Below are 27889 nucleotides of genomic sequence, written 5' to 3' on the forward strand. Positions count from 1 at the left end.
GGCAGTGGCCACTTTGGAGAAGTTTGAGGAGTGGAAATGGAGAATGACTGGTAAAGGGACAAGGTTTCTTTGGAGTGATGAAAATGTTTTACAATTATTTTTATTTATTCATTGGCTGAACCTTTTGTCATATGGAACCTCCCTGACTGGGGATCAAACCCACATCCCCTACAGTGGGGGCTCAGAGTCTTAACCACTGAAACAGCAGCATAGTCCTACAATTATTTTTAAATGTTTTAAAATTAGATTTTGGTATAGTATGCACAACTCTTGAATAAGATCCACTCAACAGTACACAGTAGGTGGGTGAATTTTATCACATGTGAATCTTTATCTGTCAAAAGAAAACACATTCAAAAGCTCCTAGAGTATAACTGATTCATTTTGCTGCAAAGCAGAAATTAACACAACACTGTAAAGCAACCATACTCCAATAAGAATTAAATTTTTAGAAGTTCCTAGAAATTGTGTTTTAGTTCTGACTCCAATACAGGTAACAAGTTTTATAAACTCAAGAGCAGACCTGCTCTGCCAGAGCTGTTCTAGTGTTCATATTGTTCTTTCCCCATTGTTCCTTTGCCCCAAACATACATCATTTATTGCCTGCTACCACAGTTTGGGAGAAAGGGATTCTGAGAACTGGGAATTCTAATAAAATCGTAGGTAAACAAATCAGTCTTTGGGTGCTGTGATAAAAAAAAGAAAGGTAAGCAAATAATTCTTTGTGAATTACTGTGAATTATGCTTATTAAAATACAGACAAAGAAATATATACTGCTGCTGCTGCTGCTGCTAAGTCGCTTTAGTCGTGTCCAACTCTGTGAGACCCCATAGACGGCAGCCCACCAGGCTTCCCCATCCTTGGAATTCTCCAGGCAAGAATACTGTACATACTAAAGTTCATTGTTGTTGTTCAGTCACTAAGTCATGTTCGACTCTTTGTGACCCTATGGACTGGAGTACATCAGGATACCCTGTCCTTCACTCTCTCTCAGAGTTTGCTCAAATTCATGTCCACAGAGTCAGTGAAGCTATCTAAACATTTCATCTTTCTACTTTTGCCTTCAATCTTTCCCAACAACAGGGTCTTTTCCAATGCATTGGCTGTTCCCATCAACTGGGCAAACTATTGGAGCTTCAGCTTCAGTATCACTCCTTCCAATGAATATTCAGGGTTGATTTCCTTTAGGATTGCTTGGTTTGATCGCCTTGCTGTCCAAGGGACTCTCAAGAGTCTTCTCCAGCACCACAGTTCTAAAGCATCCATTCCTCCATGCTCAACCTTCTTTATGGCCCAACATTCCGTCCATACAAGACTACTGGAAAAACCATAGCTTTGACTAGATGGACTTTTGTCAGCAAAGTGATGACTCTGCTTTGTCACATGCTATCTAGCTTTGTCATAGTTTTCCTTTCAAAGAGTAAGTGTCTTTTAATTTCATGGCTGCAGTCATCATTCAAAGTGATTTTTGAACCAAGAAAATGAAATCTGTCACTGCTTCCACTTTTCGCCATCAATTTGCCATGAAGCGATGGGACTGGATGCCATCATCTTAATTTTTTGAATGCTGACTTTTAAGCCAGCTTTTTCAATCTCCTTTTTCACTTTCATCAAGAAGATCTTTAGTTCCTTTTCACTTTTAGACATCAGAAAGATATCATCTGCATATCTGATGTTGTTGATATTTCTCCTGGCAATCTTGATTCCAGCTTGGGATTCATTCTGCCTGGCATTTCGCATGATGTACTCTGCATATAAGTTAAATAAGCAGGGTGACAATATACAGCCTTGATGTATACTCCTTTCCCAGTTTTGAACCAGTCTGTTGTTCAATGTGGGGTTCTAACCATTGCTTCTTGACCTGAATACAGGTTTCTCAGGAGACAGGTAAGGTGGTCTGGTTTTATTTCAGTCTCCTTAAGAATAATAGCTGGAACATTCTCTGGTATTGCCCTGCTTTGCAACAGGAATGAAAACTGACCTTTTACAGTCCCGTGGCCACTGCTGAGTCTTCCAAATTTGCTGGCATATTGAGTGCAGCACTTCAACACATCATTTTTAAGGACTTGAAATAGCTCAGCTGGAATTCCATCACTTCCCCTAGCTTGGTTCGTAGTAATGTTTCCTAAGACCCACCTGACGTCATTCACACTCCAGGATATCTGGCTGTAGGTGAATGACCACACCATCATGGTTATTTGGGTCATTAAGACCTTTTTTGTATAGTTCTTTAGTGTATTTCTGCCACTTCTTAATCTCTTCAGCTTCTGTTAAGTCTTGACCATTTCTGTCCTTTATCATGACCATCCTCACATGAAATGCTTCCTTGATATTGCCAATTTTCTTGAAGAGATCTCTAGTCTTTCCATTCTATTATTTTCCTCTATTTCTTTGCACTGTTCCTTTAAGAAGGCCTTCTAATCCCTCCTTGCTATTCTCTGGAACTCTGCATTCAGTTCTTCCCCCTTGCCTTCCACTTCTCTTCTTCCCTCAGCTATTTGTAAAGCCTCCTCACACAACCACTTTGCCTTCTTGCATTTCTTTTTCCTTGGGATGGTTTTTGTCACTGCCTCCTGACTAGTTCTTCAGGCACTCTGTCTACAAGATCTAATCCCTTGAATCTATTTGCCACTTCCACTGTATAATATACCTGAATGGCCCAGTGGCTTTCTCTCCTTTCTTCAATTTAAGCCTGAATTTTGCTAAGGAGCTCAAGGTCAGAGTTACAGTCAGCTCTGGGTCTTATGTTTTGCTGACTGTATAGAGTTTCTCCATTTTTGGCTGCAAAAATAGAATCAATCTGATTTTGGTATTGACCATCTGGTGATGTCCATGAGCAGAGTTGTTTCTTGTGTTGTTGGGACAGAGTGTTTGCAATGACCAGTGTGTTCTCTTGACAAAACTCTGTTAGCCTTTGTCATGCTTCATTTTGTCCAAGGCCAAACTTGCCTTTTACTCCAGGTATCTCTTGACTTCCTACTTTTGCATTCTAATCCCCTATGATGAAATGGACATCTATATTTTGGTGTTAGTTGGTGAAAGTGCTGTAGGTCTTCATAGAGACATTCAACTTCAGCTTCTTCAGCATTACTGGTTGGGGCATAGACTTGGATTACTATGATGATGAATGGTTTGCCTTGGAAAGGAACCCAGATCATTCTGTTGTTTTTGAGATTGTACCCAAGCACTGCATTTCAGACTCTTTTGTTGACTCTGAATGCTCCATACATATTTATATGTGTATATACATACATTTTATACATATATATTATATATACAGTATAAAACTGAATCACTTTTCTGTACAACCGAAACCAATACAACATTGTAAATCAACTATTTGTTTTAGTTCAGTTGTTCCGTCGTGTCCGACTCTTTGCAACCCCATGGACTGCAGCATGCCAGGCTCCCCTGTCCTTCATCATCTCTGCACTGTCTCCATTTTTAAAAGTCTTATTATCTAAAAATTTTAAAAAAGATGTATAAGTAATGATGCCTGTACCTAGTTCTTGACTTCTCCTATCACTTCACATCTTCTTTCACTTTCCTATTTCTCAAGCACTTTAGTTCTATGATGTGTTTTAGGGGTGAGAAGTGTAACATCTGCAGTTACAAGAGTGTCAAAACTATTATGACTGATTTTTGATAATTTATGAGTAGCATAAAGCTTTAAAATAATGTAAGCTTCTTCTGGGTCAAAAACGTAAACTTCCTATGTATTGATTTATATATTTTCGAACAGAATAACCCTAACACCAATGTTTGGGCTTCAAAATCACTGCAGATGGTGACTGCAGCCATGAAATTAAAAGACATTTACTCCTTGGAAGAAAAGTTATGACCAACCTAGATAGCATATTGAAAAGCAGAGACATTACTTTGCCAACAAAGGTCCGTCTAGTCAAGGCTATGCTTTTTCCAGTGGTCATGTATGGATGTGAGAGCTGGACAGTGAAGAAAGCTGAGCGCCGAAGAATCGATGCTTTTGAACTGTGGTGTTGGAGAAATTGGACTTCTTGAGAGTCCTTTGGACTGCAAGGAGATCCAACCAGTCCATTCTAAAGGAGATCAGCCCTGGGATTTCTTTGGAAGGAGTGATGCTAAAGCTGAAACTCCAGTACTTTGGCCATCTCATGCGAAGAGTTGACTCACTGGAAAAGACTGATGCTGGGAGGGATTGGGGGCAGGAGGAGAAGGGGATGCCAGAGGATGAGATGGCTGGATGGCATCACTGACTCGATGGACGTGAGTCTGAGTGAACTCCGGGAGTGGGTGATGGACAGGGAGGCCTGGCGTGCTGTGATTCATGGGGTTGCAAAGAGTCGGACACGACTGAGCAACTGAACTGAACCAACTGAACACCAATGTTAGTCCTTCAAAAGTAATAGTCGTTGGATCAGTTTTGACACTTACCAGTGACATTTCATAAACAGCACAGTTTATGATTTCTAAAGTAAAATAATTTGTTATATATCAATATTATTTTTTAAAAGAAAAAGAAACTACATGTTGTCTTCGTAAATTAACTTTAAAACTCCTTGTAAAACCATATGAGTTATCCTTATTTTATACAGATACAGGCACATATATATTAGGGCTTCCCTGATGGCTCAGCAGTAAAGAATCTGCCTGCAGTGCAAAAGACGAAGGAGACATGTGTTTGATCCCTAGGTAGAAAAATCCCCTAGAGGAGGAAATGGAAACTCACTCTAGTATTCTTGCCTGGAGAATCCCATGGACAGAGGAGTCTGGCGGGCTACAATCCATAGGGTCACAGAGTCAAACACAACTCAGAGACTGAGCCCACACATGCACATATATACATATGTATATATATTTCTATATCTACAATTCTATATGGAGAGGGCAATGGCACCCCACTCCAGTACTCTTGCCTGGAAAATCCCATGGACGGAAGAGCCTGATAGGCTGCAGTCCATGGGGTCGCTAAGAGTCATTCACGACTGAGCGACTTCACTTTCACTTTTCACTTTCATGCATTGGAGAAGGAAATGGCAACCCACTCCAGTGTTCTTGCCTGGAGAATCCCAGGGATGGGGGAGCCTGGTGGGCTGCCGTCTATGGGGTCGCACAGAGTTGGACACGACTGAAGTGACTTAGCAGTAGCAGCAGCACAATTCTATATGCATTTTCCACAGTATTAATAGCTATAAAAGAGAATTAACTCCAAACAAGAATTTTAGTACAACTGTAAATCCAGTTGTTGCGACCTTAATCAGACTGTCTCAGTAGTCAAGGGAGAACTTCCTGCATGCGTGCTCAGTCGCTTCAGTTGTATCTGACTTTTTGTGACCCTATGGACTATAGCCCACCAGGGCTCCTCTATCCATGAATTCTCCAGACAAGAATATGGGAGTTGCCATGGGGGATTTTCCCAATCCAGGGATCGAACCCAGGTCTCTTGTGTCTCCTGCACTGGCAGGCAGGTTCTTCAACACAAGCACCACCTGGCAAGTCCGAGCTACTTTATACTCCTGGCATATTAGTGAAGGAAAAAAAGCCTAAATGAGGATTTAAAAATCAAGGTATCTATTAAAGGTTTACTCTTTAAAAATCAGTGCTAGGGGACTTCCCTAATGGTCTAGTGATTCAGACTTCGTCTTCCATTGCAGGCAATCTGAGTTCAATTCCTGGTCAGGAGCTAAGAGTCCACATGCCTTGCGGCCAAAAAACCAAAACATAAAGCAGAAGAATATTGTAACAAATTCAACAGGCTTTAAAAATGGTCCTTATAAAAAAAAATCCTAAAAGAAATCAATGCTATCAGCCAAAAAAGTAGAAACAACCTGAATATCCAACAACTGATAATAAATAAAATGTGGTATATCTACACAATGGAATTTTTTCTTTACTATAAATTGTATTTAGCTTTTGGTCTCCAAGTTAACTGAGGAGGTAGGTTGTTTTATTCTTTAATTTAAAAAAAATCATTTTATTGAAGTATCGTTGGTTGACAATGAAGTGTTGCTGTTGTACAATGAAGTGTTTTACAATGAAGCATTTCTGTATATGTGTAATTCTTTTTCATACTCTTTGCCATTATTGTTATTACAGGGTATTGAATATAGTTCCCTATGCTATACAATAGGACCTTGTTGCTTACCATCCTGTGTATAATCGTTTGCATCAGATAGTCCCAAACTCCCAATCCATCCCTTCCCCACCCTTACCCTTGGCAACACAAGTTCTCCATTTCTGTGAGTCTATTTCCATACACAATGATATTATTCAGCAAGGAATGAAGTATTACACATGCTACAACATGTATGAACCTTAAAAACACTATATTAAGAACTAAGGGAAAGCAGCCAATCACCAAAGACTACATATTACATGGTTCCCATTTCTATGAACCTTCCAGAACAGGCAAGTCTACAGAAAGTAGGTGAGTCATTGCCTAGGACTAAAAGAGTTGGGAGAAAAAGAGAAATGACTGCTGACAGGTATAAGGTTTCTTTTGGGGGCTGATGAAAATATTTCAGAATTAATTACAGTGATAGTTGTACATGTCTGTGAATACACTGAAAACCATCAACTTGTACACTTTAAATAGGTGAATCATAAGGTTTGTGAATTATGTTTTAATAAAGCTGTCAAAAAATTAATGCAAACCCCAACTGTTTGCATTATTTCTCAATATTTGCAATATTTCTCAAAATTCATCATACTGTATGCTTAGACCTGTTGGATTTTATTGTATATAAAGTATACCTCAGTAAAGTTGACTTTATAAAGACAAATTATTAATGCTATAAACACACATATGGTTCCAATGACTGCTCTATGACCTGATTTGGAGATAAAATCAACAATATCTGTTTAAGGTCTTTCATAAACGTGAGGTTCCCTCCCCTCCTACACACCTCCCAACACACACACACAGATTTCTTTTTTCTGTGATGACCCCTCCAGGTCATGATTCTTTCATGTAACTTAACTAATGCAGACACGGTCACTTCCTAAGTCAGAGCATCAAGTTCACTCCTGATCACACCCAGATTTCTAACCTAGGTACAGGTTTAAACAAGGGCAATAAAATCAGGAGATTATGCTTTGCTTATTCTGTTTGCATTGTAGCTCCTCAAATAAAGCAGTAACAAAGCTCCAGTTCAAGTGCAGGAATGACTACACATCATAAAAGAAGAATCTAAGCAATGAAAATAAAATGTAGGTTCAGGGCTTCTAAAGTAAACGTCAGTGATCCCTGGCTGCTTTGTGTACGTATAGAAGAATGTACAGAAAATGATAAGGAGCAAGTTAATACTTTCAGTTGTTTGATAGCTTCCTTTTTTTCCTCTTAGTTTCACCATAAAGACAGGGTAGAGAGGAAGAGAGGTTTTGCCAGTATCTGGTTGCACAGCAGAAGGAACTGAGGAATGGTTAAGGTCATGAGCTTTATTCAGTTCAGCTCAGTCACTCAGTCGAGTTCAACTCTTCTCGACCCCATGGACTGCAGCACGCCAGGCTTCCCTGTCCACCACCAACTCCCGGAGCATGCTCAAACTCAAGTCCTTCAAATCGGTGATGTCATCCATGATGCCATATATGAGCTTTGTTATCACATGTATATCTGGTTCTGATCCAGTCTACACTACTTACCATATGTTTTTGAGCTAAGTACTTAATGTCTGTGAGCCTCAGTTTTCCCCATCTGTAAAATGCTGAAGCTGAATCTCCAATACTTTGGCCACCTGATTTGAAGAACTGACTCATTTGAAAAGACCCTGATGGTGGGAAAGAATGAAGGCGGGAGGAGAAGGGGACGACAGAGGATGGGATGGTTGGATGGCATCATTGACTCAATGGACATGAGTTTGGGTAAACTCCGGGAGTTGGTGATGGACAGGGAGGCCTGGCATGCTGCAGTCCATGGGGTCACAAAGAGTTGGACACAACTGAGTGACTGAACTGAAAATGGTAAATAATGAGTTTAAAGTACAAAGTTGACTTATATGCGGAATGTTAAAAAAGAGTACAAATGAACTTATCCACAAAATGGAAATAGAGCTACAGATGTAGAAAATAAACTTAAGGTTACGGGCAGAAGAGGGGAAGGGATGAATTGGGAGACTGGGATTGACATATAGACAGTATTATATATAAAATAGATAAAAAATAAGGACCTATTGTATAGCACAGGGAACTCTACTCAATACTCTGTAATAGCCTATATGGGAACAGTATCTAAAAAAAGAGTGGCTGTATGTATAACTGATTCACCTTGCTGAACACCCGAAACTAACACAACATTGTAAATCAACTATATTCCAATAAAAAAATTTTTAAGTTCAAATCTCAGTGCCTGGCACACAATAAAACATTTTACTAAGTATTAGCTATGATTTTATTCCTATAAAGGATTTCTGGGGACTTGATAGCCACTTTCTCAGAAGTAGTTCCTAGTTACTCACACCAGAATTCAAGATCAACTAGTTACTGAATCATTTCTCACTCTAGGGCTTCTAAGACTTTTTGATCTTTAGTTATTTCTTAATCTTTAGTTATTTCTTAATACTAAGGACCTTGAAACCAAGATCTGGATACTGGCAGGTTGCATTTGGAATGATTCAAAACCGTGTTTACTCCTGTTAAAACTTGATTTGGTTTCAAGTTTAGGAATTCCAGAATTTGCATTTTTAAAAAGTCACCCTATGGGGAACTCCCAGCATTCCAGTGGTTAGGACTCAGAGCTTTCAATGCCATGGCCCCAGATTCAGTTCCTGGACAGGGAACCAAGATCCTTCAAGCCTCGCAGTGCAGCCAAAAAAAAAAAAAAAATCACCCAATGATTCTGATACAGGTTATCCACAGATACACCCTGAAAACTGCTGCCCAACCACAGTGATTCTCGGCCATGACTACACTAAAATCATCTGCTGCTGTTGCTGCTAAGTCACTTCAGTCGTGTCCGACTCTGTGCGACCCCATAGACGGCAGCCCACCAGGCTCCCCCGTCCCTGGGATTCTCCAGGCAAGAACACTGGAGTGGGTTGCCATTTCCTTCTCCAATGCATGAAAGTGAAAAGTGAAAGTGACGTCGCTCAGTCGTATCCGACTCTCAGCGACCCCATGGACTGCAGCTATCTGGGAAGCTTTTAAATATCCCTGATGCCAGGTCCCACCACCAGCCTGCTCTGGGGTGGAGCCTAACACTTCCAGCCACTCTAATGTGTAGCTAGGCTGAGCATCACTGTCCTACAGGACAGAACACCTTCTGACCAACCGTCCCATCTTCCACCCCAGTGGAAGAAAGACACAGGTAAGGGAGACAGAGAAGAAGATAAGCAGTTGGCGATAGTGAACTGAGCAAGTGGAAACTCTGCCTGGAGCCCACCACCCCAATGCAGCATCCAGCACTTGGCTGTCCTTTGACTCTACTCTGTCATTTACCCTGTCAAAGACAAAGCTTACTCAGCCCCACACCTAAATCTCTACTGATCATCAGGTCTACGTTGGTTTCAAATAGAAACAAAAGCAAAAATTCTTGCAGCAGTGATAACCATGGCAAAAGTTAGTTTCTTGATTTTCTATAAATGCTTGCAGAAAAAATGCAGAAGAGGCTCACTGTCTATAATAAAAAATTTAAAAGATGATTACATCCATTTATCTGTTTTTTTAATGAAAAGAGGAGAACGTGGTATAAGAAAGTATATCAAACAATGCAAAAAATAAATAAACACGCCTACCGTGCTAATGCACCTAAGTGACTTGAAAGTTATAGAAAAGTCAGCATCTCTCTCCAAAGAATCAAAAGTTTACCAAACAAGAGAGCAGAATAATTGGACCATCTCAGGACAGCATGACTTTCATTTTCCTAAAGCCCCCTGGAGTGTAGAAGAAGGAAAATGAAGGAATGAATGGTTGCAAGCTCCCTCTTCACTTGTGACATCTGGCGCTGTCCCCACTGGCGGTGGCAACACTATTAATCCCACCCTTTGATGTGGCAAGTGCCCAAAACCTGTTGGCTGGTTTCTGGCCAGAGAAGGAGCAATTTCACCCTGACGGCTCCAGAGAGGGCAAACACACACACTGCCAGATAGAAGAGGGAAGAATCTTTTCCCATCTCTCCCACTGTCCCAGATGGCCAAGTCTGGGTGCACTGCCTCTAGAGCATCACTTCACCACCCATAATGCCGTCCTGCTGCTGCAGAGCAGTGCAGGGAAAGACCTGGAAAAAGCAGCTTCAAGAATCTCCATGCAGGGGCTTCCCTGGTGGCTCAGTGGTAAAGAATCCACCTGCCAATGTAGGAGACACGCGTTCAATCCCTGATCCAGAAAGATCCCACGTGCCATGGAGCAACTAAGCCCATGTGTCACAACTATTGAGCCTGTGCTCTAGAGCCTGGGAGCTGTAACTACTGAGCCTTTGTGCCCCAAATGTTGAAGCCCATGTGCCTAGAGCCCACGCTCTGCAACAAGAGAAGCCACAAGAATGAGAAGCTCGAGCACCGCAACAAAGATCCAGTGCAGCCAAAAATAAATATGTGTGTGTGTGTGTGTGTGTGTGTGCATGCTCAGCACGTACGACTCTTTGTGACCCCATGGACCAATACAAAAATAAAAATTAAAATAGATACATATGTATAATTGAAGCACTTTGCTGTACAACAGAAAGGAACACAACACTCTATATCACCAATACTTCAATAAAATAAACTTTTTTAAAAAAAGGGAAGAGAGAAGTCTCGGTGAGGAAAGACCCCAGTGACAATGACAGTCTGCTCTTAGGTCCCAAAGAGCCATCAGATCACCCACAGCCCAAAGAAGACAAAACAAAGAGCCACTGAAGTCAAAGAGAGGCTTACTTTCATTCCTTTCTTTCATTTCCTTCCTTCTTTTTCCTATCAACTCAGGGAGCTATGTAACTTATGCACACCTCTTTGCCGCATGCTACTCCAGTTACCAGGGTACTTGTTGGTAGAATGGAGGTGAAGATGTATCCTCAAAGATAACAGGACAAAATCAATTCCTTTGTCTCCTGAGCACTGCAGGAAGTCAAGTTCACCTTGACAGTCTTCATACCCAGTTTTCTACTCTTCCCCAGTTCAAAGATACCCCTTTCTGACTTCAAATGTACCAAAGATCTTGAGGACACCCTGGTTGTTCAGTGGTGAGGATTCCATACTTTCCCTGCCAAGGGTGAGGGTTCAGTCCCTAGTCAGGGAACTAACATCCCGAAAGCCATGAGGTGTGACCATAAAGATACCTAAGATCTTGTTTTCTAAACTAGTTCTTAAGAAAAGGTGATGACTCTGTGAGCATCAAAAAAGCAAACAAAGGACCCAATTTTAAGGTTGTATCTCCACACAAGCATGTTTCTAATCATTAAAGCATATACTTTTCAGGGGATTTCAAACCTGGCTGTGTTGGCTCAGACAGTAAAGAATCTGCTTGCAGTGCAGGAGACCAGGGTTTGATCCCCAGGTCGGGAGGATCCCCTGGAGAAGGGAATAGCTACCCACTCCAGTATTCTTGACTGGAGAATCTCAAAAACAGAGAAGCCTGGTGGGCTACAGTCCATGGGGTCGCAAAGAGTCGGACACAACTGAGCAACTAACAATTTTCATTTCAAACCTGGCTGTTCCTTAGGGGCTTAAAAATGACCAATGTCTGAGACTTCTCTAGACACATGAAAACAGGATCTCTGGGCTTGAGACCAGATTGCTAAAGGGCTCCAGGTGATCTCAATGTGAAGCTTCTAACAGAAAGGAGTGGACCACTGCACTAGCTTACATAATTGCTCCTCTTGCCAGACAAGCCTAAATTGAAAGACTTGACTGATTTTAGTTATTTAAACTGATCTAACATCTATTTCTGCTTTATTGACTATGCCAAAGCCTTTGACTGTGTGGATCACAATAAACTGTGGACAATTCTGAAAGAGATGGGAATACCAGACCACCTGACCTGCATCTTGAGAAACCTGTATGCAGGTCAGGAAGCAACAGTTAGAACTGGACATGGAACAACAGACTGGTTCCAAATAGGGAAAGGAGTACATCAAGGCTGTATATTTTCACCCTGCTTATTTAACTTATATGCAGACTACATCATGAGAAACGCTGGGCTGGAGGAAGCACAAGCTGGAATCAAGATTGCTGGGAGAGATATCAATAACCTCAGATATGCAGATGACACCACCCTTATGGCAGAAAGTGAAGAGTAACTGAAAAGTCTCTTGATGAAAGTGAAAGAGGAGAGTGAAATAGTTGGCTTAAAGCTCAACGTTCAGAAAACGAAGATCATGGCATCTGGTCCCATCACTTCATGGGAAATAGATGGGGAAACAGTGGAAACAGTGTCAGACTTTTTTTTATTTTTCTTGGCTCCAAAATCACTGCAGATGGTGACTGCAGCCATGAAATTAAAAGATGCTTACTCCTTGGAAGGAAAGTTATGACCAACCTAGATAGCATATTCAAAAGCAGAGACATTAATTTGCCAACAAAGGTTCGTCTAGTCAAGGCTATGGTTTTTCCTGTGGTCATGTATGGATGTGAGAGTTGGACTATAAAGAAAGCTGAGCACTGAAGAATTGATGCTTTTGAACTGTGGTGTTGGAGAAGACTCTTGAGAGTCCCTTAGACTGCAAGGAGGTCCAACCAGTCCATCCTAAAGGAGATCAGTCCTGGGTGTTCATTGGAAGGACTGATGCTGAAGCTGCAACTCCAGTACTTTGGCCACCTCATGTGAAGAGTTGACTCATTGGAAAAGACTCTGATGCTGGGAGGGATTGGGGGCAGGAGGAGAAGGGGACGACAGAGGATGAGATGGCTGGATGGCATCACCGACTCGATGGACGTGAGTCTGAGTGAACTCCAGGAGATGGTGATGGACAGGGAGGCCTGGCGTGCTGCGATTCACGGGGTCACAAAGAGTCGGACACGACTGAGAGACTGAACTGAACTAAACTGAACACTTTCTATGTATCAGACACAGTGCCAGGATTTTCAGATGTTATCTTTTTAATCTACGTAAGATAAATTAGAAAAGTATTAATAACCCTCCTTCTACCTCCAATGTCCACAGAATTTTTGCTAGATTCTACATAAGGCTCTCTCTCTCCATTTAACCCTAGGATTGATCACCTAATGGAGGTTCATAAATGGTTCGTAAGTTTGCATTCTTTTCCTTGGGAAGCTATCTTAAACTTTTTTTAATGGATACTCTTTAACATAACTGGACATGCTAGCATCCTTCAAGGGCTTATAGTGGACAAACTAATGTCTACATAATAATAATGATAGCTTGACCATTTCAAGGACCTTTGAGAACAATACACAGAATACTGTGGTCTTCAGATCTCCTTTGGCCCTAAGTCCTAAAAGTCTTTACCAAAGACATTTCTATTTATTTCATAAAAGTCTTTTAACATTCTTGCAGCACACACACACACCAATATCCATCATTATTCCTATGTTCCACAAGCCATTCTACATGGCTTGCGCCTCTCTTCTTCTTCTTCTTTTTTTTTTTTTTTTTGCTGGTCTGCCTTATCATTAGCCATTAATTGTCTTTCCCTTCACTACACTGAAAATTCCTTGGGGTTAAGGGATACCATATGTTCTTTATGTTCCTTCCACATCTCTGCAAACAGTAGGCACTGAATAAATGTTTGCTGATGTTAATAGAAAAAGATATTAAGCTATATAGTTCAGGGAGCAACATAAAGTAGCTAGCGGGCTAGAGGGGTGTGGTCCAAACTCTGTAGTACATCGTCGGTCGTCAAATCAATCGCACGCTGTGAGCAGCAATGTTTAAAAAACTGAAATTCAGACTAGAATAACATCGGTTACAGTAGCAAATATAAGCCCTCCTGCACACTGCTAAGGGTTGAGCACTACTTTGAGAGACTTGGCTTCAGTTTACATGTGCGCCTGTGTTTGCTGGCAGGGTCAGGCTGTAAAATAAATCTCACTATGAGTCACAGTCAAAAACACTGAAAGCCCCTAGTCCAGAAGGGTCCATGTTCAACCTGGGTACCTAGTTGAGGTTAGACCACAATTAATAGCAGAGCATTAGCCATGTGAATTTAAGCAAGGTAAAAAACCTCAGTTTCTTCATCTATAAAATGAAAATAGGATAGGAAGAACTCCTTTGTCATAGAATTTTATGAGGAACATACGAAATAATCTCTATGAAATACTAGGCATTGATACTTGGCACAGAGCAAATGTTTACCAATACTGTTACTGTTGTGGCATGTTCTAAAGGTTTTCTTAGAAAAACTTGAATGAGTACCTCCCTCCCCTTCACTTTCTCATTTCCTAATCATTCCTCAACTCAATGTTTCCTGGCTTCTATGCATCCAGAGAAGAAAAATGTCCTTACTGTGATGTTTAACTTTTAAGTGCAAAAGAAAATCAAAGATGATTATTCCTGCCCTCATGGAGATTCAAGCCAGGCATCAATGAACAGTGTGATCCAAAAATTATAAATAGGGTTTCCCAGGTGGCTCAGGGGTAAAGAAGCCACCTGCCAACGCAGGAGACACAGGTTCAATTCCTGATCTGGGAAGATCTCACATTTCATGGAGCAACTAATCCTGTGTGCCATAACTATCGAGCCTGTGCTCTAGAGCCTGGGAGCTGGAGCTACTGAAGCCCATGTGCCCTACAGTTTGCGCTCTGCAACGAGAGAAGCCACCACAGTGAGAAGCCCGAACACCACAATTAGAGAGTAGCCCTGCTGTCTGCATAGTTGCAGAGAAAAGCCCGTGCAGCAACAAGACTTAGCACAACCAAAAATATATAAATAAAATTTTTTAATTATAAAAAATTATAAATAAAAAATAAAAACTGGTTTTACAAATATGTATTTTGTTCGTATGACATTTGGTATTTCGATCTTTCAATACCCAGCTAGCTACCTGATTCTTTCTATTTTCCCTAAAGATTTGCAACACTTCAGCCCCAACTACCTCTGCGGGATTACCAAAACCTGGGCTCTCCAAACCACTGTCACAATTCATCCCTTAAGCCATGCTCCTCTCCTCCTGCATGCCTTAGACTCTTCACTCCCCACCAGCTGCTGGAGAGGCTGTAATCCTTTCTGAAACTCCTGCTTCAAGTTGTTCAGTTGCTCAGGCGTGTCCAACTCTTTGCAACCCCATGGACTGCAGCACATCAGGCTTCCCTGTCTTTCACCATCTCCCAGAGTTTGCTCAAACTCATGTCCATTGAGTCAGTGATGCCATCCAAACATCTCGTCCTCTGTCATCCCCTTCTCCTCCTGCCTTTAATCTTTCCCAGCATCACGGTCTTTTCCAAGGAGTCAGCTCTTCACATCAGGTAGCCAAAGTATTGGAGCTTCAGTTTCAGCATCAGTCCTTCCAATGAATATTCAGGACTGATATCCTTTTTTGACTGGTTGGATCTCCTTGCAGTCCAAGGGACTTTGAAGAGTCTTCTCCAATACCACAGTTCAAAAGCATCAATTCTTGACTTAGCCTAAATGTCTCCTCTTATTTGATGCCATCCAAACCCTTCAACAGTTAGTCATTCCTTCTCGAAGGTTTCACAATAATTTGGGCAATCTTGTTCTTACAACATTTATCACAATATGTTATTATTCATTAAGGTATGTAACCAACAAGATTATCCTGCATCCCTAGCACTAAGAATTGCGCTTGGCACATAGTAAAGGCTCAACAGGTCTTTATGAAATGAATGAATAAATGAATGCATAGAAAGCCTACTGACCTAAATCTCCTGTATATCAAAATGATTAACCATACAGCTTTCATTCAACAGAAAGAATTGAGTACATTTGGGAGGTATTTGTGTATTTGGAAGAAAATGAATGTATTTTGAAGAAAATGAATGTATCTGAAAGGTGTTGTGGATAAAAGGTGGATCTGGTTCCTTCCTCCAAAGGGCTTAGAGCCTGCCTCCATCATTAAACCTGAAAGGCTAGCCAAATACTTGGGTAAACATAGAATCGACTTTTTTAATTTAAAGTTGTTACCAGTATAAGATCAGATGGTATGTCTTTAATGATCAGACAATTACCTGATTCTTGCAGGTTTGTTTTAAATGATAAACATCCAGGATTGGCTGACAAACTCCCATAGGTGCAAGGGAGGGTCAACTCACCACTGGAGCAGGGACAAGGACAAAGTGTGGCTCACAACTGTCATTGACAGCCTTCCTCTGGTCCTCTCTGTCAGCTCAGTCACAGTAAGGTCTGTGATTTCTCTGAAAACGCCAGGCTTCTTTTACTCAGATGCTTCCTTCCTGTTGTCAGTATCTGCTCTGAGCTTTTCAGGTAGAGGCTGGCCCACTTGTTTGTAAAGCAGCTTATTAGCATAAAGCAAAGAATACATCTTAGCTCATCACATTCATGAAACTCTGCTTTAAAAATATTATATTATAGAATTTAACTGTACTGTTCCCCCAGGAATGAGTTATTCAAAAGAACTGGAGATTGGAATCACATGCAAGTCCACTACTTTTGTTCTCATTTTTATTTTTGGGGATCCATATAAATATGCTTTTAAAAAAAACCCTAAACTTCCATATTAACACATAAGAGCCAAACTCTTAACTTATTCACCTTGTTGCAATTGAAGAACATCCCCAGATTAAGAAGAGAGACAGACTACAGGGCAGACTCTTGCTCAGGTAAAGATGATGAAGATTTGTCTAAGCACTGTAAGACAAGCCTATTGGGAATTCCCTGGCGATCCAGTGGTTTGGACTTCAAGCTTCCAAGACCAGGGGTCTGGGTTCCATGCCTAATCAGGGAACTAAGATCCTGCAAGCTGAGTAGCATGGCAAAAAATAAAGAAAAGAAAAAACTAAGCTTATAAATACACCTTGTCCAAGTGAAAACCAGGATCTATTTTCCAGCTGTCATTATCTTCTTACGTTTGAGTGAGAAGAAAGAACAGGAAGGAAAATATTTAGAGAAACAGCTCTGGGTCCCGGAATTAAACCAAACTAACTGTCCCTGAAAGGGATAATTAACACAAGCAATTAACTGCCGGGGCCTCTGAATTATGTCAACAGCATGGCCATCGAAAAAGGGCATTCTTTGATCTTAAAGGCCTTATAAATCTATCATGGTCCAGCACTCACCAAAGAGATCTTCCAAAGCTATCATGCTTTAGATCCGGTGAGTACTGGAATATGTGTCAGTACAGAAGAAGTGGGTTAGAGATCAGATGGACTGAGTGTAGGATCATGGAAGTCTGAAACCAGAAGAAAGCTTGGAAGTCATCTAGCAAATTAGTGGCAAAAAAGCCAAATCTGATCTCTAGAGGTGTTTTGTTTGGCCTGCTCAATTCTTATTTTCTTTTATTTTTAGCCATGTTGAATGAATTGCCAATGTTTTCCCATCAAAATCTGAATTTCTGGATTCTCTTGAAGATCTGGCAACACTGGGCTCTTGTTCTTACATAACAATTGGCTGGAACTGGGTAGCTCCGGGCCTCATGAATGGGCATGTTCTCCCCAGCTCCTTCCACTCCCTCCTCACCCTTTCACAGGACCAAGGCTGACTTGCCTTGGAGTTTCACCTGTGCTCTCCCCACTTCCCACCCTGGTCTGCTGCTCTAAGAGGCCAGTCAGCCCTGGGAGAACCTAGAGAACTTACTGCCCCTAATCTTAATAATTCCTCAATTTCCTCCTCTGTTCAAGCTGGTTTTAGAAAAGGCAGAGGAATCAGAGATCAAATTGCCAACATCCGCTGGATCATCAAAAAAGCAAGAGAGTTCCAGAAAAATATCTACTTCTGCTTTATTGACTACGCCAAAGCCTTTGACTGTGTGGATCACAATAAACTGTGGAAAATTCTGAAAGAGATGGGAATACCAGACCACCTGACCTGCCTCTTGAGAAATCTGTATGCAGGTCAGTAAGCAACAGTTAGAACTGGACATGGAACAACAGACTGGTTCCAAATAGGAAAAGGAGTTCATCAAGGCTGTATATTGTCACCCTGCTTATTTAACTTATATATGCAGAGTACATCATGAGAAATGCTGGGCTGGAGGAAGCACAAGCTGGATTCAAGATTGTTGGGAGAAATATCAATAACCTCAGATATGCAGATGACACCACCCTTATAGCAGAAAGTGAAGAGGAACTAAAAAGCCTCTTGATGAAAGTGAAAGAGGAGAGTAAAATAGTTGGCTTAAAACTCAACATTTAGAAAACGAAGATCATGGCATCCGGTCCCACCACTTCATGGGAAATAGATGGGGAAACAGTGCAAACAGTGTCAGACTTTATTTTTCTGGGCTCCAAAATCACTGCAGATGGTGACTGCAGCCATGAAATTAAAAGACACTTACTCCTTGGAAGAAAAGTTATGACCATCCTAGACAGTATATTGAAAAGCAGAGATATTACTTTGCCAACAAAGGTTCGTCCAGTCAAGGCTATGGTTTTTCCAGTGGTCATGTATGGATGTGAGAATTGGACTGTGAAGAAGGCTGAGCACCGAAGAATTGATGCTTTTGAACTGTGGTGTTGGAGAAGACTCTTGAGAGTCCCTTGGACTGCAAGGAGATCCAACCAGTCCATTCTGAAGGAGAACAGCCCTGGGATTTCTTTGGAAGAAATGATGCTAAAGCTGAAACTCCAGTACTTTGGCCACCTCATGCGAAGAGTTGACTCATTGGAAAAGACTCTGATGCTGGGAGGGATTAAGGGCAGGAGGAGAAGGGGACGACAGAGGATTAGATGGCTGGATGGCATCACCAACTCGATGAACATGAATTTGAGTGAACTCAGGGAGTTGGTGATGGACAGGGAGCCCTGGCGTGCTGCGATTCATGGGGTCACAAAGAGTCGGACACGACTGAGAGGCTGAACTGAACTGCGTCTTTGTATTTAAGGCTGTGAGATTTACTAAAGTTTTTCTCATCTCATATCCCATCTCTTCTCAAAGAGCTTAAGAGTTTCTTTTGAGGCCGGCCGCTTCCCAGCCAGGCTGAAAGGGCTCGGGAAGCTAGCTGGCCTTGTTGGCCCTTAAATCGCACACTGGATGGCCTGGCCCCAGCTACCCTCGCCGAGCCGCGCAAAGAAGGATGCTCCTGGCTCTCGTCGGCCTCCCAGGAGAGGCAAGAATTGAGTATTGTTAATAACTATGGACTGGAGACCTTTTGGAGCCAAAAGGAAGACAGTCTTGAGTCTTTCTTGTTACGGGTTGTAAATACCACATAAGAAACGAGTGCATGTGATGCTGGAAACTTGTAAAGAGGAACTGCTCATGACTGAAAGGCCTAAGACAGATGTATCTTTCAAGTTCTTATCGAGAAAATGACTGTGAAGAAAATGATGGGTCAGGAAGACCAGTGGAAAACTCCCTAGGAGAGAGCCATAGAAAATGTACACTTCAGAAGAGAGATATAATCAGAGAACTCAAAAAAGGAAAATATATCATGTATGCCCTCAGAAGGGTAAAAAGATTTTTATTCATGTGCATGAGATTACTCAAATAGATGATCAGATATACGAGTGCCTTGAACGTGAGCAAAACTTTTGTGAAAACTTAGCTCTTATTATGTGTGAGAGAACCCACACTGGGGAGAAACCTTATAGATGTGATATGTGTGAGAAAACCTTTATCCAAAGCTCAGATCTTATTTCACATCAGAGGATCCACAGTTATGAGAAACCTTATAAATGTAGCAAATGTGAGAAGAGCTTTTGGCACCACTTAGCCCTTTCAGGACACCAGAGAACGCATGCAGGTAAAAAATTCTATACATGTGATATCTGTGGCAAGAATTTTGGTCAGAGCTCTGATCTGCTTGTCCACCAGCGAAGCCATACAGGCGAGAAACCATATCTGTGTAGTGAGTGTGATAAATGCTTCAGCCGAAGTACAAACCTCATAAGGCATAGAAGAACTCACACAGGTGAGAAACCGTTTAAGTGTCTGGAGTGTGAAAAAGCTTTTAGTGGGAAATCCGATCTTATTAGCCACCAGAGAACTCACACTGGTGAAAGACCCTACAAATGTAATAAGTGTGAGAAAAGTTACCGACACCGGTCAGCCTTCATTGTTCATAAAAGAGTACATACTGGGGAGAAGCCCTATAAGTGTGGTGCCTGTGAGAAATGCTTTGGCCAGAAATCAGACCTTATTGTACACCAGAGAGTCCACACAGGTGAGAAGCCGTATAAATGCTTGGAATGTATGAGAAGTTTTACCCGGAGTGCCAACCTGATCAGGCACCAGGCAACTCACACTCACACTTTTAAATGCCTTGAATATGAGAAGAGCTTCAGCTGTAGTTCAGACCTTATTGTGCATCAAAGAATTCACATGGAAGAGAAACCACATCAGTGGTCTGCATGTGACAGTGGCTTCCTCCTAGGCATGGACTTCGTTGCCCAACAGAAAATGAGAACTCAGACAGAGGAGTTGCATTATAAGTACAGTGTCTGTGATAAAAGCTTTCATCAGAGCTCAGCCCTTCTTCAACATCAGACAATCCACTTCGGTGAAAAACCATATATTTCTAATGTGGCTGAGAAAGGTCTTGAGCTCAGCCCTCCCGATGTATCAGAAGCCTCGCAGATGTCTTGACCAGACAAGAAGTTGTTATACCATTAAAAAAAAAAAAAAGATGTATTTACAATGTAAGAGAACTCATTTAAGATGGAGAACTCAAACTCAGACTTTCCTCAGAGCTCAGACTTTACTGGGGACCAGAAAATCTGCTGTTGTAGGAACTTGAGAAATGGTTTGACCAGAGAGCTGTCTTTATAGAACCGTATCAATCACTCCAGTGAGAAACCTTACAAATGCCCTGAGTTTTTGGAAAACCTCAGTCCAAGCTCATGTCTGATCACCCACAAGAGGATTTATACAGGTGGGAAACTTACAAGTTCAGTGAATGTGAGAAAGCTATCTAGCAATGCTCACCTCTCCTCATTCCAAGAGAATTCAGACCAGAGGATGATATTTTTTTAATGCCCTGTGAAACAGTGCTTCAGACAGTATGCATGCCTCATTGGACATCAGAAAGCCCCACCGGAAAGAAACCCCAACCGTTGTGAAAAAAGCCTCTTAACATAACTGTGACTTTATTACCTATCAGAGAAGCCATACAGGTGAAAATTTGTGTATTTGCCTTGAATGTGGCAAAAGCATTAAGTGGAGAGCTTTCTTGGGTTTGCAACCCACGCCACCACCCCACCCCCCCACCCCCCGACCCCCGCCAAAAAAAAAATCTGATGAAGGACCTTATGAATTCTCAGAATGAGAAAAACTTCTGTCAATGATCAGTTCTTGTACACCAGGGAACTTGTATAAGTGAAAGACCCTATAAATAACCCTAAGTCTGGGGGGAAAAAAAATCCTTGCAGGAAATCTCTACCTTATTGGGCCCCAAAGAAACTACTCTGGAGAGCATTTTGTAGACCTCTAAAGAGGTCTAACTCGATAGTGTACATTTAATAGGTATGAGAAGAACTGTTCTCATAGTTAGTTGACCCCTGTAGTAGAGATGACTTTTAATGGAGTCGACATGCAAACCGTTTTGTTTAGATTCCCAGAAACGTTTTCTGGGAAGAGCTAGAGCAGGTCAGAGTAGGCCTGATGGGTAACTCAGGTAAAGATGCTTTTCTTTTATCTGAACCACTTAATGATTGCTTTACTTTCAGTTTTTAAAATTTGGAACTCCAATAAAAGGAAGGACTGTAATTGAGAAAAAAAAAAAAAAGAGTTTCTTTTGAGTGGGTCATAAAAGCACAAGATCATATAATAGTTTGAAGATGAGGCTTCCTTGGTGGCTCAGAGGTAAAGAATCTGCCTGCTAATACAGGAGACACAGGTTTGATCCCTGATCCTGGAAGATCTCACATGCTTTGGAGCAACTAAGCCCATGCGCCACAACTATTGAACCTGTACCCTAGAGCCTGGGAAGCGGAAACTACTGAAGCCCCTGTTGCCCATTTTTCTGCAATAAGTAAAAAAAAAAAAAAAGCCAGGACAATGAGAAGCCTGCAGCGAGAGAGTAGCCCCTGCTTGCTGCAACTAGAGAAAGCCCACGCAGCAATGAAGACCCAGCACAGCCCAAAATAGACTGATTAATTTAAGAAACAAGTTTGAAGATGTGTTAAAACACTGAAATATGGGTCATCACTGAACCTATAAAGTAAAAATAATCAGATAATGTACAGTATAGTGACTGTAACATACTGTGGTATATATTTGAAAGTCGCCAAAAGAGTAGATTTTAAAAGTTCTCATTCTGTTGTGTGTGTTAGTGTCCGACTCTTTTCAACCCCACGAATTGTAGACCACCAGGCTTCTCTGTCCATGGGATTCTCCAGGAGAGAATACTGGAATGGATTGCCGTTCCCTTCTCCGGAGGATCTTTCCGACCCAGGGACTGAACCCTGGTCTCCTGCTTTGCAGGCAGATTCTTTACCATTTGAGCTACAGGGAAATCCTCAAGTTCTCATCAGATACATAAAGAAATTAGAACTACGGTGGTGCATGTTAATTAAACTTACTGTGTCACCATTTTGCAGTATATATATATTTAGAATCATCATGTTATACACCTAAAAATAATATTTTATATGGCAATTATATAAATTAAAAAATAAAATTAAAATGATAGAAATGAGGATGCAAAGGAAAAACAGAGAAAAACTTCTCCTACAGGTAGCAGGCCCAATTTCTAATTACTGTGAATAACAGTTAACATATATTATGCCCCTGCCCAAAGAATGGGCTATCAAGACAAACTTCCTGGGTTCAATACCTGGTTCCACCATTGACTTAGGTGAGTGACCTTATTAAAATTCTCAAGATCAAGAGATCAATGTGACTTCCCTGGTGGCCCAGTGGTTAAGACTGCACTTCCAATGCCAGGGGCTTCAGACTGATCCCTGGTCAGGGAACTAAGATCCCACATGCTGTGCAATGAGGCCAAAAAGAAATTCTCAGAATAAGTTTAAAATTATGTCTCCCTAGATAAAAGAAGGTATGTAGCTCACTTAATATGTCATGTTTAATAAAGATTAATAATAATTATTATTACTGTCAATAATCAAAACAGTGAACAGAAAGTGACTTTACTCTGCATATTGACCCACGAAAGTGGGGGTATTTTCCTATCCAAAGTTTTAATCAAACTAAAAGTTGTTGTATCACAAGATTGCAAATTCAGGGGAAATCATTGTTGGATTTGAATAAAGCATTGAAATCTACTTGAAAACACATTACTTTTTCACATTTATAGAAAGTAAATGCTATTAAGATCTTGTTCATTTACTTATTAGGGGAAGCTCACAAAATTGAACTTCAAGGAATAAACTACAGTGAAGGATGTTAACCCTGTTAGTATAAATACAATAATAATGTTCAGTCACACTTTAATTTCTTACCATGGCTTGTCATCTCTATAATTTAGCCCCGTTCTACCTCCCAGTCTTATCTAAAATTCCAGACTCCAGCCATTCCAAACTGCTCTGCTACCTTTGAACACACCAGACTTGCACACCTCCATGCAACATGCTTGTTCCAGCAGCCCTCCTTTGCATCAAGGAAATCCTCTTCCTTCTTCAAGTCTTAGCTCAGATGCCACACCCACCACATAACTTTCCTCATTTCTTAACCCTGAATGAACCTCTCTGCCATTCAATCATACACTATTGATGTCACTGCCATATGACTACATTTTTACTATCATGTATTATAGATATTTATAAACAGGCCTATCTTTCCCACCAGACTAAATGCTTTGAAGGCAGGGGTCATGTGTTCTTTCCTTGAACTCAGTTTTAAGTCACACTTCAAGCTCATTATCTGCAGGGAACACTCGAATGTCTACAAAGAACCTCCCAAAGAAAAGGCCAGCTAGCTCAAAATATATGCATTCTGGCCAACTTTAATTAAAATTAAAGTCATTAGGTGATACTTTCTTGTAAAGCAATAATTAAGCAAGCAAGACATTGTTTCTTTTGTACCTACCCACTGGCTTTCTATACCCAATTGCATTGTATGAAGTAAGTTCAAGTAATGACTCGCTCAAGAGAAAGACTAAAAAAATTGCAGGCTCAAAATATCAGGTGAGAAAATAAAGCTTGAAAAGCTAACTACATCTAATTGTCATTCTCTTGCTCTAGTTTTATGACCAGAACCACACCCAAAGCACCAAGCTCTGCCTTGATACTGATTCAGACACCAATCAATGCACATATCACCACCATCTTTTCAGAGTCTCAGTCAGAAACTAGAGAAGGCTTCCCAGTGTCCTGATCTACCTCTTCGTATCTTTTGTCTTTCCCTATAGGCATCCCACAGAGAAAAAGGGTCCTTGTTACCCGCTCTTGCCCACACACAAAAGGGAAGAAACAGAGAAGTGTGTTCTTGGGCAGTCAGTGCTGCTACAAGTATGAGTTATTGCAAAATTGCAGGTTAAGCTATTTTATTATGTAATTTCCACTTCTAGGGCCTGAAAAGAAATACATTTCTTTCTAGCAATGACATGGATAACCCTGTTATGATCCACAAGGTATTTAAAAAGAAGGTGTGATCCTAGAAATGAATAATTGGTGCTTTCACTTCAGAATCTTGTCGGGCTTCCTCAGTCCTCTGCCTGAACCAGCCAGAACAATTTCTCACAGCTGAAACCAACTCAAATCTGATAAACTGTTAGGACATATCAAATTAACAGGATTTGCTGGGAGGAACTCCCCTGCAACCTGAGCTACTATCCAGATAATTCAAGATTTAAAAAAATACATCCAAACTAACTGTGACCCAAGACACTGATCCAAAAACACAAGATATTAAATAACTTACTGTGTAAGTAGTATGTCTATTTAGTGTAAATCCTACCCTACCTCCAGGATATATTGATTGCTTTGGGCTGGATTAGACATGGCAACCTAAGAAGCATTGATCTACTTCTGATGACCAAGTTTTTAAGCGTTTATTATTTCTCTCCGAACCCTCTAGGAGCTCCTGAAGCTAGAGGTGGTTACCTAGAGTGAGCCACAGATGGAGCGTGAAACACCAGGTCCTCGCAAGTTCCGGCTCTGTGTCCAGGCGGCCGAGGCGCCCGTGCCTCCTGCGCTCGCCCGAGCTGACCCCGCGGTGCTGAAGCTGGCGCCGCGCCTGGAACCCTTGGGCGCCCCAGTGAGACCCTCCCGGGGTCATCTGCGTGCACCAGCTCCCAACCAGGGCACTTGGAGGCCTCGTGCCCCCTGGGAAACAGGGGCTCACCTGAGTCGCTTCCCCCCCAACTCCCACCCTGCTCTGCCACCAGCAGTCCCGGCGCAGATCTCTAACCCGAACTCAATCCGAGGGCACAGGACCTCCTTTCTCCCTCTCTCCCGTCCAACTCCGTGCACAATACCGCCCTCAGAGCGCTGGGGAAACTGGCCCGCTGCAGGGCAGCACCCTACCAAAGGGTTGGGAGTTGTCACGCGGTGGGCGCGAACACCCCGAAGACGCTCTCAGCTCCCCGGCACACACTCCAAACAAGAAACCGGCTCCGAGCTGCTTGGCCCCAGATGACAGCGTCACCCCCGCCGCCTCCGGCCGCTCGGAGACCGAAGAGTTTCTCCTAGCCTGTGGGAGGCAGACGGGGGACCGCCGACCTCCGGACCCTCCCCGCGAGTTCGAGCTTTTTACCTGGGTACCGGCCGCAGTGAGCGGCGTCTCCGGGGCGCAGCACAGGGCGCACTGCCCAGGCGGGTGGTGCGGGGAGAACCGCGGCCGCCGCTCTCCCCGGCAGCTCCGGGCCTGCCGGGAGGCTATTTATCCGGGGGCTCGGCCCCGGCCCCGGCCCCTGCCGGAGTATTGGGCAATTCGTCCCGCTACAGGCTGCCCCGGGAGCCGCCGCCCTCTGCCCGCGCCGAGCCCCGCGGCAGCGGCGGCGGCGGCCACATGGAGGGAGGGAGCCGGCCCCTCCAGTGGGCTCCACCTTCTCGCCCTCCTTCTCCTTGGGAAGTTATTTCTCGTGGTTTCCCCCCGGTCTCTCTCTTTTGCGGGGCACCCTGGCCAGTCTGAACCGGTTGTGACTGAGCGGGTGGCTGGGGGAAGGAGGAGGAGGCAGAGGAGATGGAGGTGGAAAAGCGGGCGGTAGGGGCGCTGCTCTTGCTCTCGCGGCTCCCAGCCCGGCCAGTGCGGCCGGGCGGAGGGAGGGCGGTGTGGGGGCCGCGGCCCCGGCCCGGCCCGGAGCCACGGAAGCCGCGGGAGAGCTGGGCACCGCCGGCCAGGCGCCCTCTCGGTGCGCACATTCGCGCGTCCCCCGGCGCCGCTGCGCCCCCGCCGCCCACCGCGTGCTCGCGCCGGCGGGTCCGGACCGTGCGCACTTGGAGCGAGCCCGAGTGTGGAGATGAGTGCGAGTGCCCCCCGGGTCTCCCAGGCTCCTGGGCCGCCGGGCGCCCTCCTAGCCGGAGCTGGCAGCGATCCCAGAGAAACGGGCACCAGAACTTTGAGGAGTCGGTGCTCCTGGGCAGTGAGGAGTGAGGATGCCAAGTGCTGTCCTTTGTGACAGTTCCAAGGAAAAGGGGGGCGCCCCTGTAGTGCACAAAGTGTGCTGAAGCAGAGAGGCTGCGTCTGAGCACGTTCTGTCTATAAGGTAGATGCGCTGCACTGAAGATACACTCCTGTCTTCAGTTAAAAGGTAACAGGCATGGCGCTTTGATTTCCAGTCGCCGCAGCAGACTGGGGCCAGTCCATAGGTAGGTATCTAGTGCTTACCAGCTGTGGCAACCTCCTAAAGCGATGTGCAATTTTTGTGTTCCTGTATATATGGGTATTTCTGAGAAGGGACACCATACATTCTACTAGGTTCTCAAAGAGGGCTGTGACCATCCACCACTGAGATGCAAATTTCCTTTATACACTGAATCTGCTCTAGTTTTGGCCTAGACAAAGACTCTACACCTTGCCAAGGGTTGGTTTCTGAAGTCCAAATGAAGCTGTATAAGCTTCCTTAGCCTCCCTGTTTCATCTTTTCTGCATCAAAGAGTCTATGAGATGAAAGTTCCAACAAAAAAACCTGTGGACCCTGGCCACGTTGGTGAATGTTCTTACAGACAGGAAAATAGTATTCCATCTATTTGCCTCACACCATTCGTTTCCCTGCAGTTTACTGAATTTTATTCAGGTCATGGGGAAGAGTGCATGCCTGCGTGCTAAGTTGCTTCAGTCTGTCCTACTCTTTGTGACCCCATAGACTGTAGCCCACGAGGTTCTTCTCTCCATGGGATTCTCCAGGCAGGAATACTGGGGTGGGTTGCCATGGCCTCCTCCAGGGGATCTTCTCAACCCAGGGATCAAATCCACATCTTCTGTGTCTCATGCATGGCAGGCAGATTCTTTATCAGCCAAGCTACCAAGGGAAGCCCCAATGGGGAAGAGAATGACCAGTTATTAGTTAATGGTTAATTATTACTTTGTTTTGTCCTCTTTGGTAGGTCAGCTGGTAAAGAATCTGCTTGCAATGCAGGAGACCCTGGTTTGATTGCTGGGTCGGGAAGATCCCCTGGAAAAGGGATAGGCTACCCACTCTAGTATTCTTGGGCTTCCCTGGTGGCTCAGATGGTAAAGAATCCACCTGCAATGTGGGAGGCCTGGGTTTGATTTCTGGGTGGGGAAGATCCCTTGGAGAAGGGAACAGCTACCCACACAGGTGTTCTTGCCTGGAGAATTCCGTGGACAGGGGAGCCTGGTGGGCTACAGTCTATGGGGTCACCATGAATCAGACATGACTGAGCAACTTTCACTTTAAAGATGAAGAAAGATTAAGGAGGGGAGTTGGGGAGTAACAGTAAGAATAATAGGAAGGTGGTCCTAGAAAGTTTCTGGAAGGAAAAATGGAGAGGTGGTGATGTCAACACCATCAAAAATTTATTTCTGAGGAGAGGGGATCCAATAGGGACT

General features: G+C 43.0%; 2 protein-coding genes and 1 non-coding gene across 4 annotated transcripts in view; 2 read left to right on the forward strand and 1 right to left on the reverse strand.

The window, feature by feature from the left end:
• Positions 1-25710, reverse strand: part of SLC16A9 (solute carrier family 16 member 9) — an 85312-nt gene extending 59602 nt beyond the window's left edge. For both annotated transcript variants that reach the window (XM_005226295.5, XM_002698837.7), the window contains exon 1: positions 25631-25710. The gene's annotated coding sequence lies outside the window, so the exon portion shown is untranslated. The remainder of the gene's footprint in view (positions 1-25630) is intronic.
• LOC132344128 (zinc finger protein 322-like) lies at positions 18923-21183 on the forward strand. The gene has a single exon (XM_059882664.1). The coding sequence runs from the start codon at positions 19355-19357 to the stop codon at positions 20561-20563; it is 1209 nt and encodes a 402-aa protein (XP_059738647.1). The 5' UTR covers positions 18923-19354; the 3' UTR covers positions 20564-21183.
• MIR2403 (microRNA mir-2403) lies at positions 18924-18998 on the forward strand. The gene has a single exon (NR_031302.1). It is a non-coding gene; the product is annotated as a microRNA mir-2403 (primary transcript).
• Positions 25711-27889: the final 2179 nt, after the last annotated feature.

Source organism: Bos taurus, chromosome 28 (assembly GCF_002263795.3).
Source record: "Bos taurus isolate L1 Dominette 01449 registration number 42190680 breed Hereford chromosome 28, ARS-UCD2.0, whole genome shotgun sequence".
Lineage (NCBI taxonomy): Eukaryota > Metazoa > Chordata > Mammalia > Artiodactyla > Bovidae > Bos > Bos taurus.

Excerpts from the sequence above, each read along its gene's own strand:
- LOC132344128 (XM_059882664.1), top strand. The coding sequence starts at position 19,355 with ATGTACACTTCAGAAGAGAGATATAATCAGAGAACTCAAAAAAGGAAA.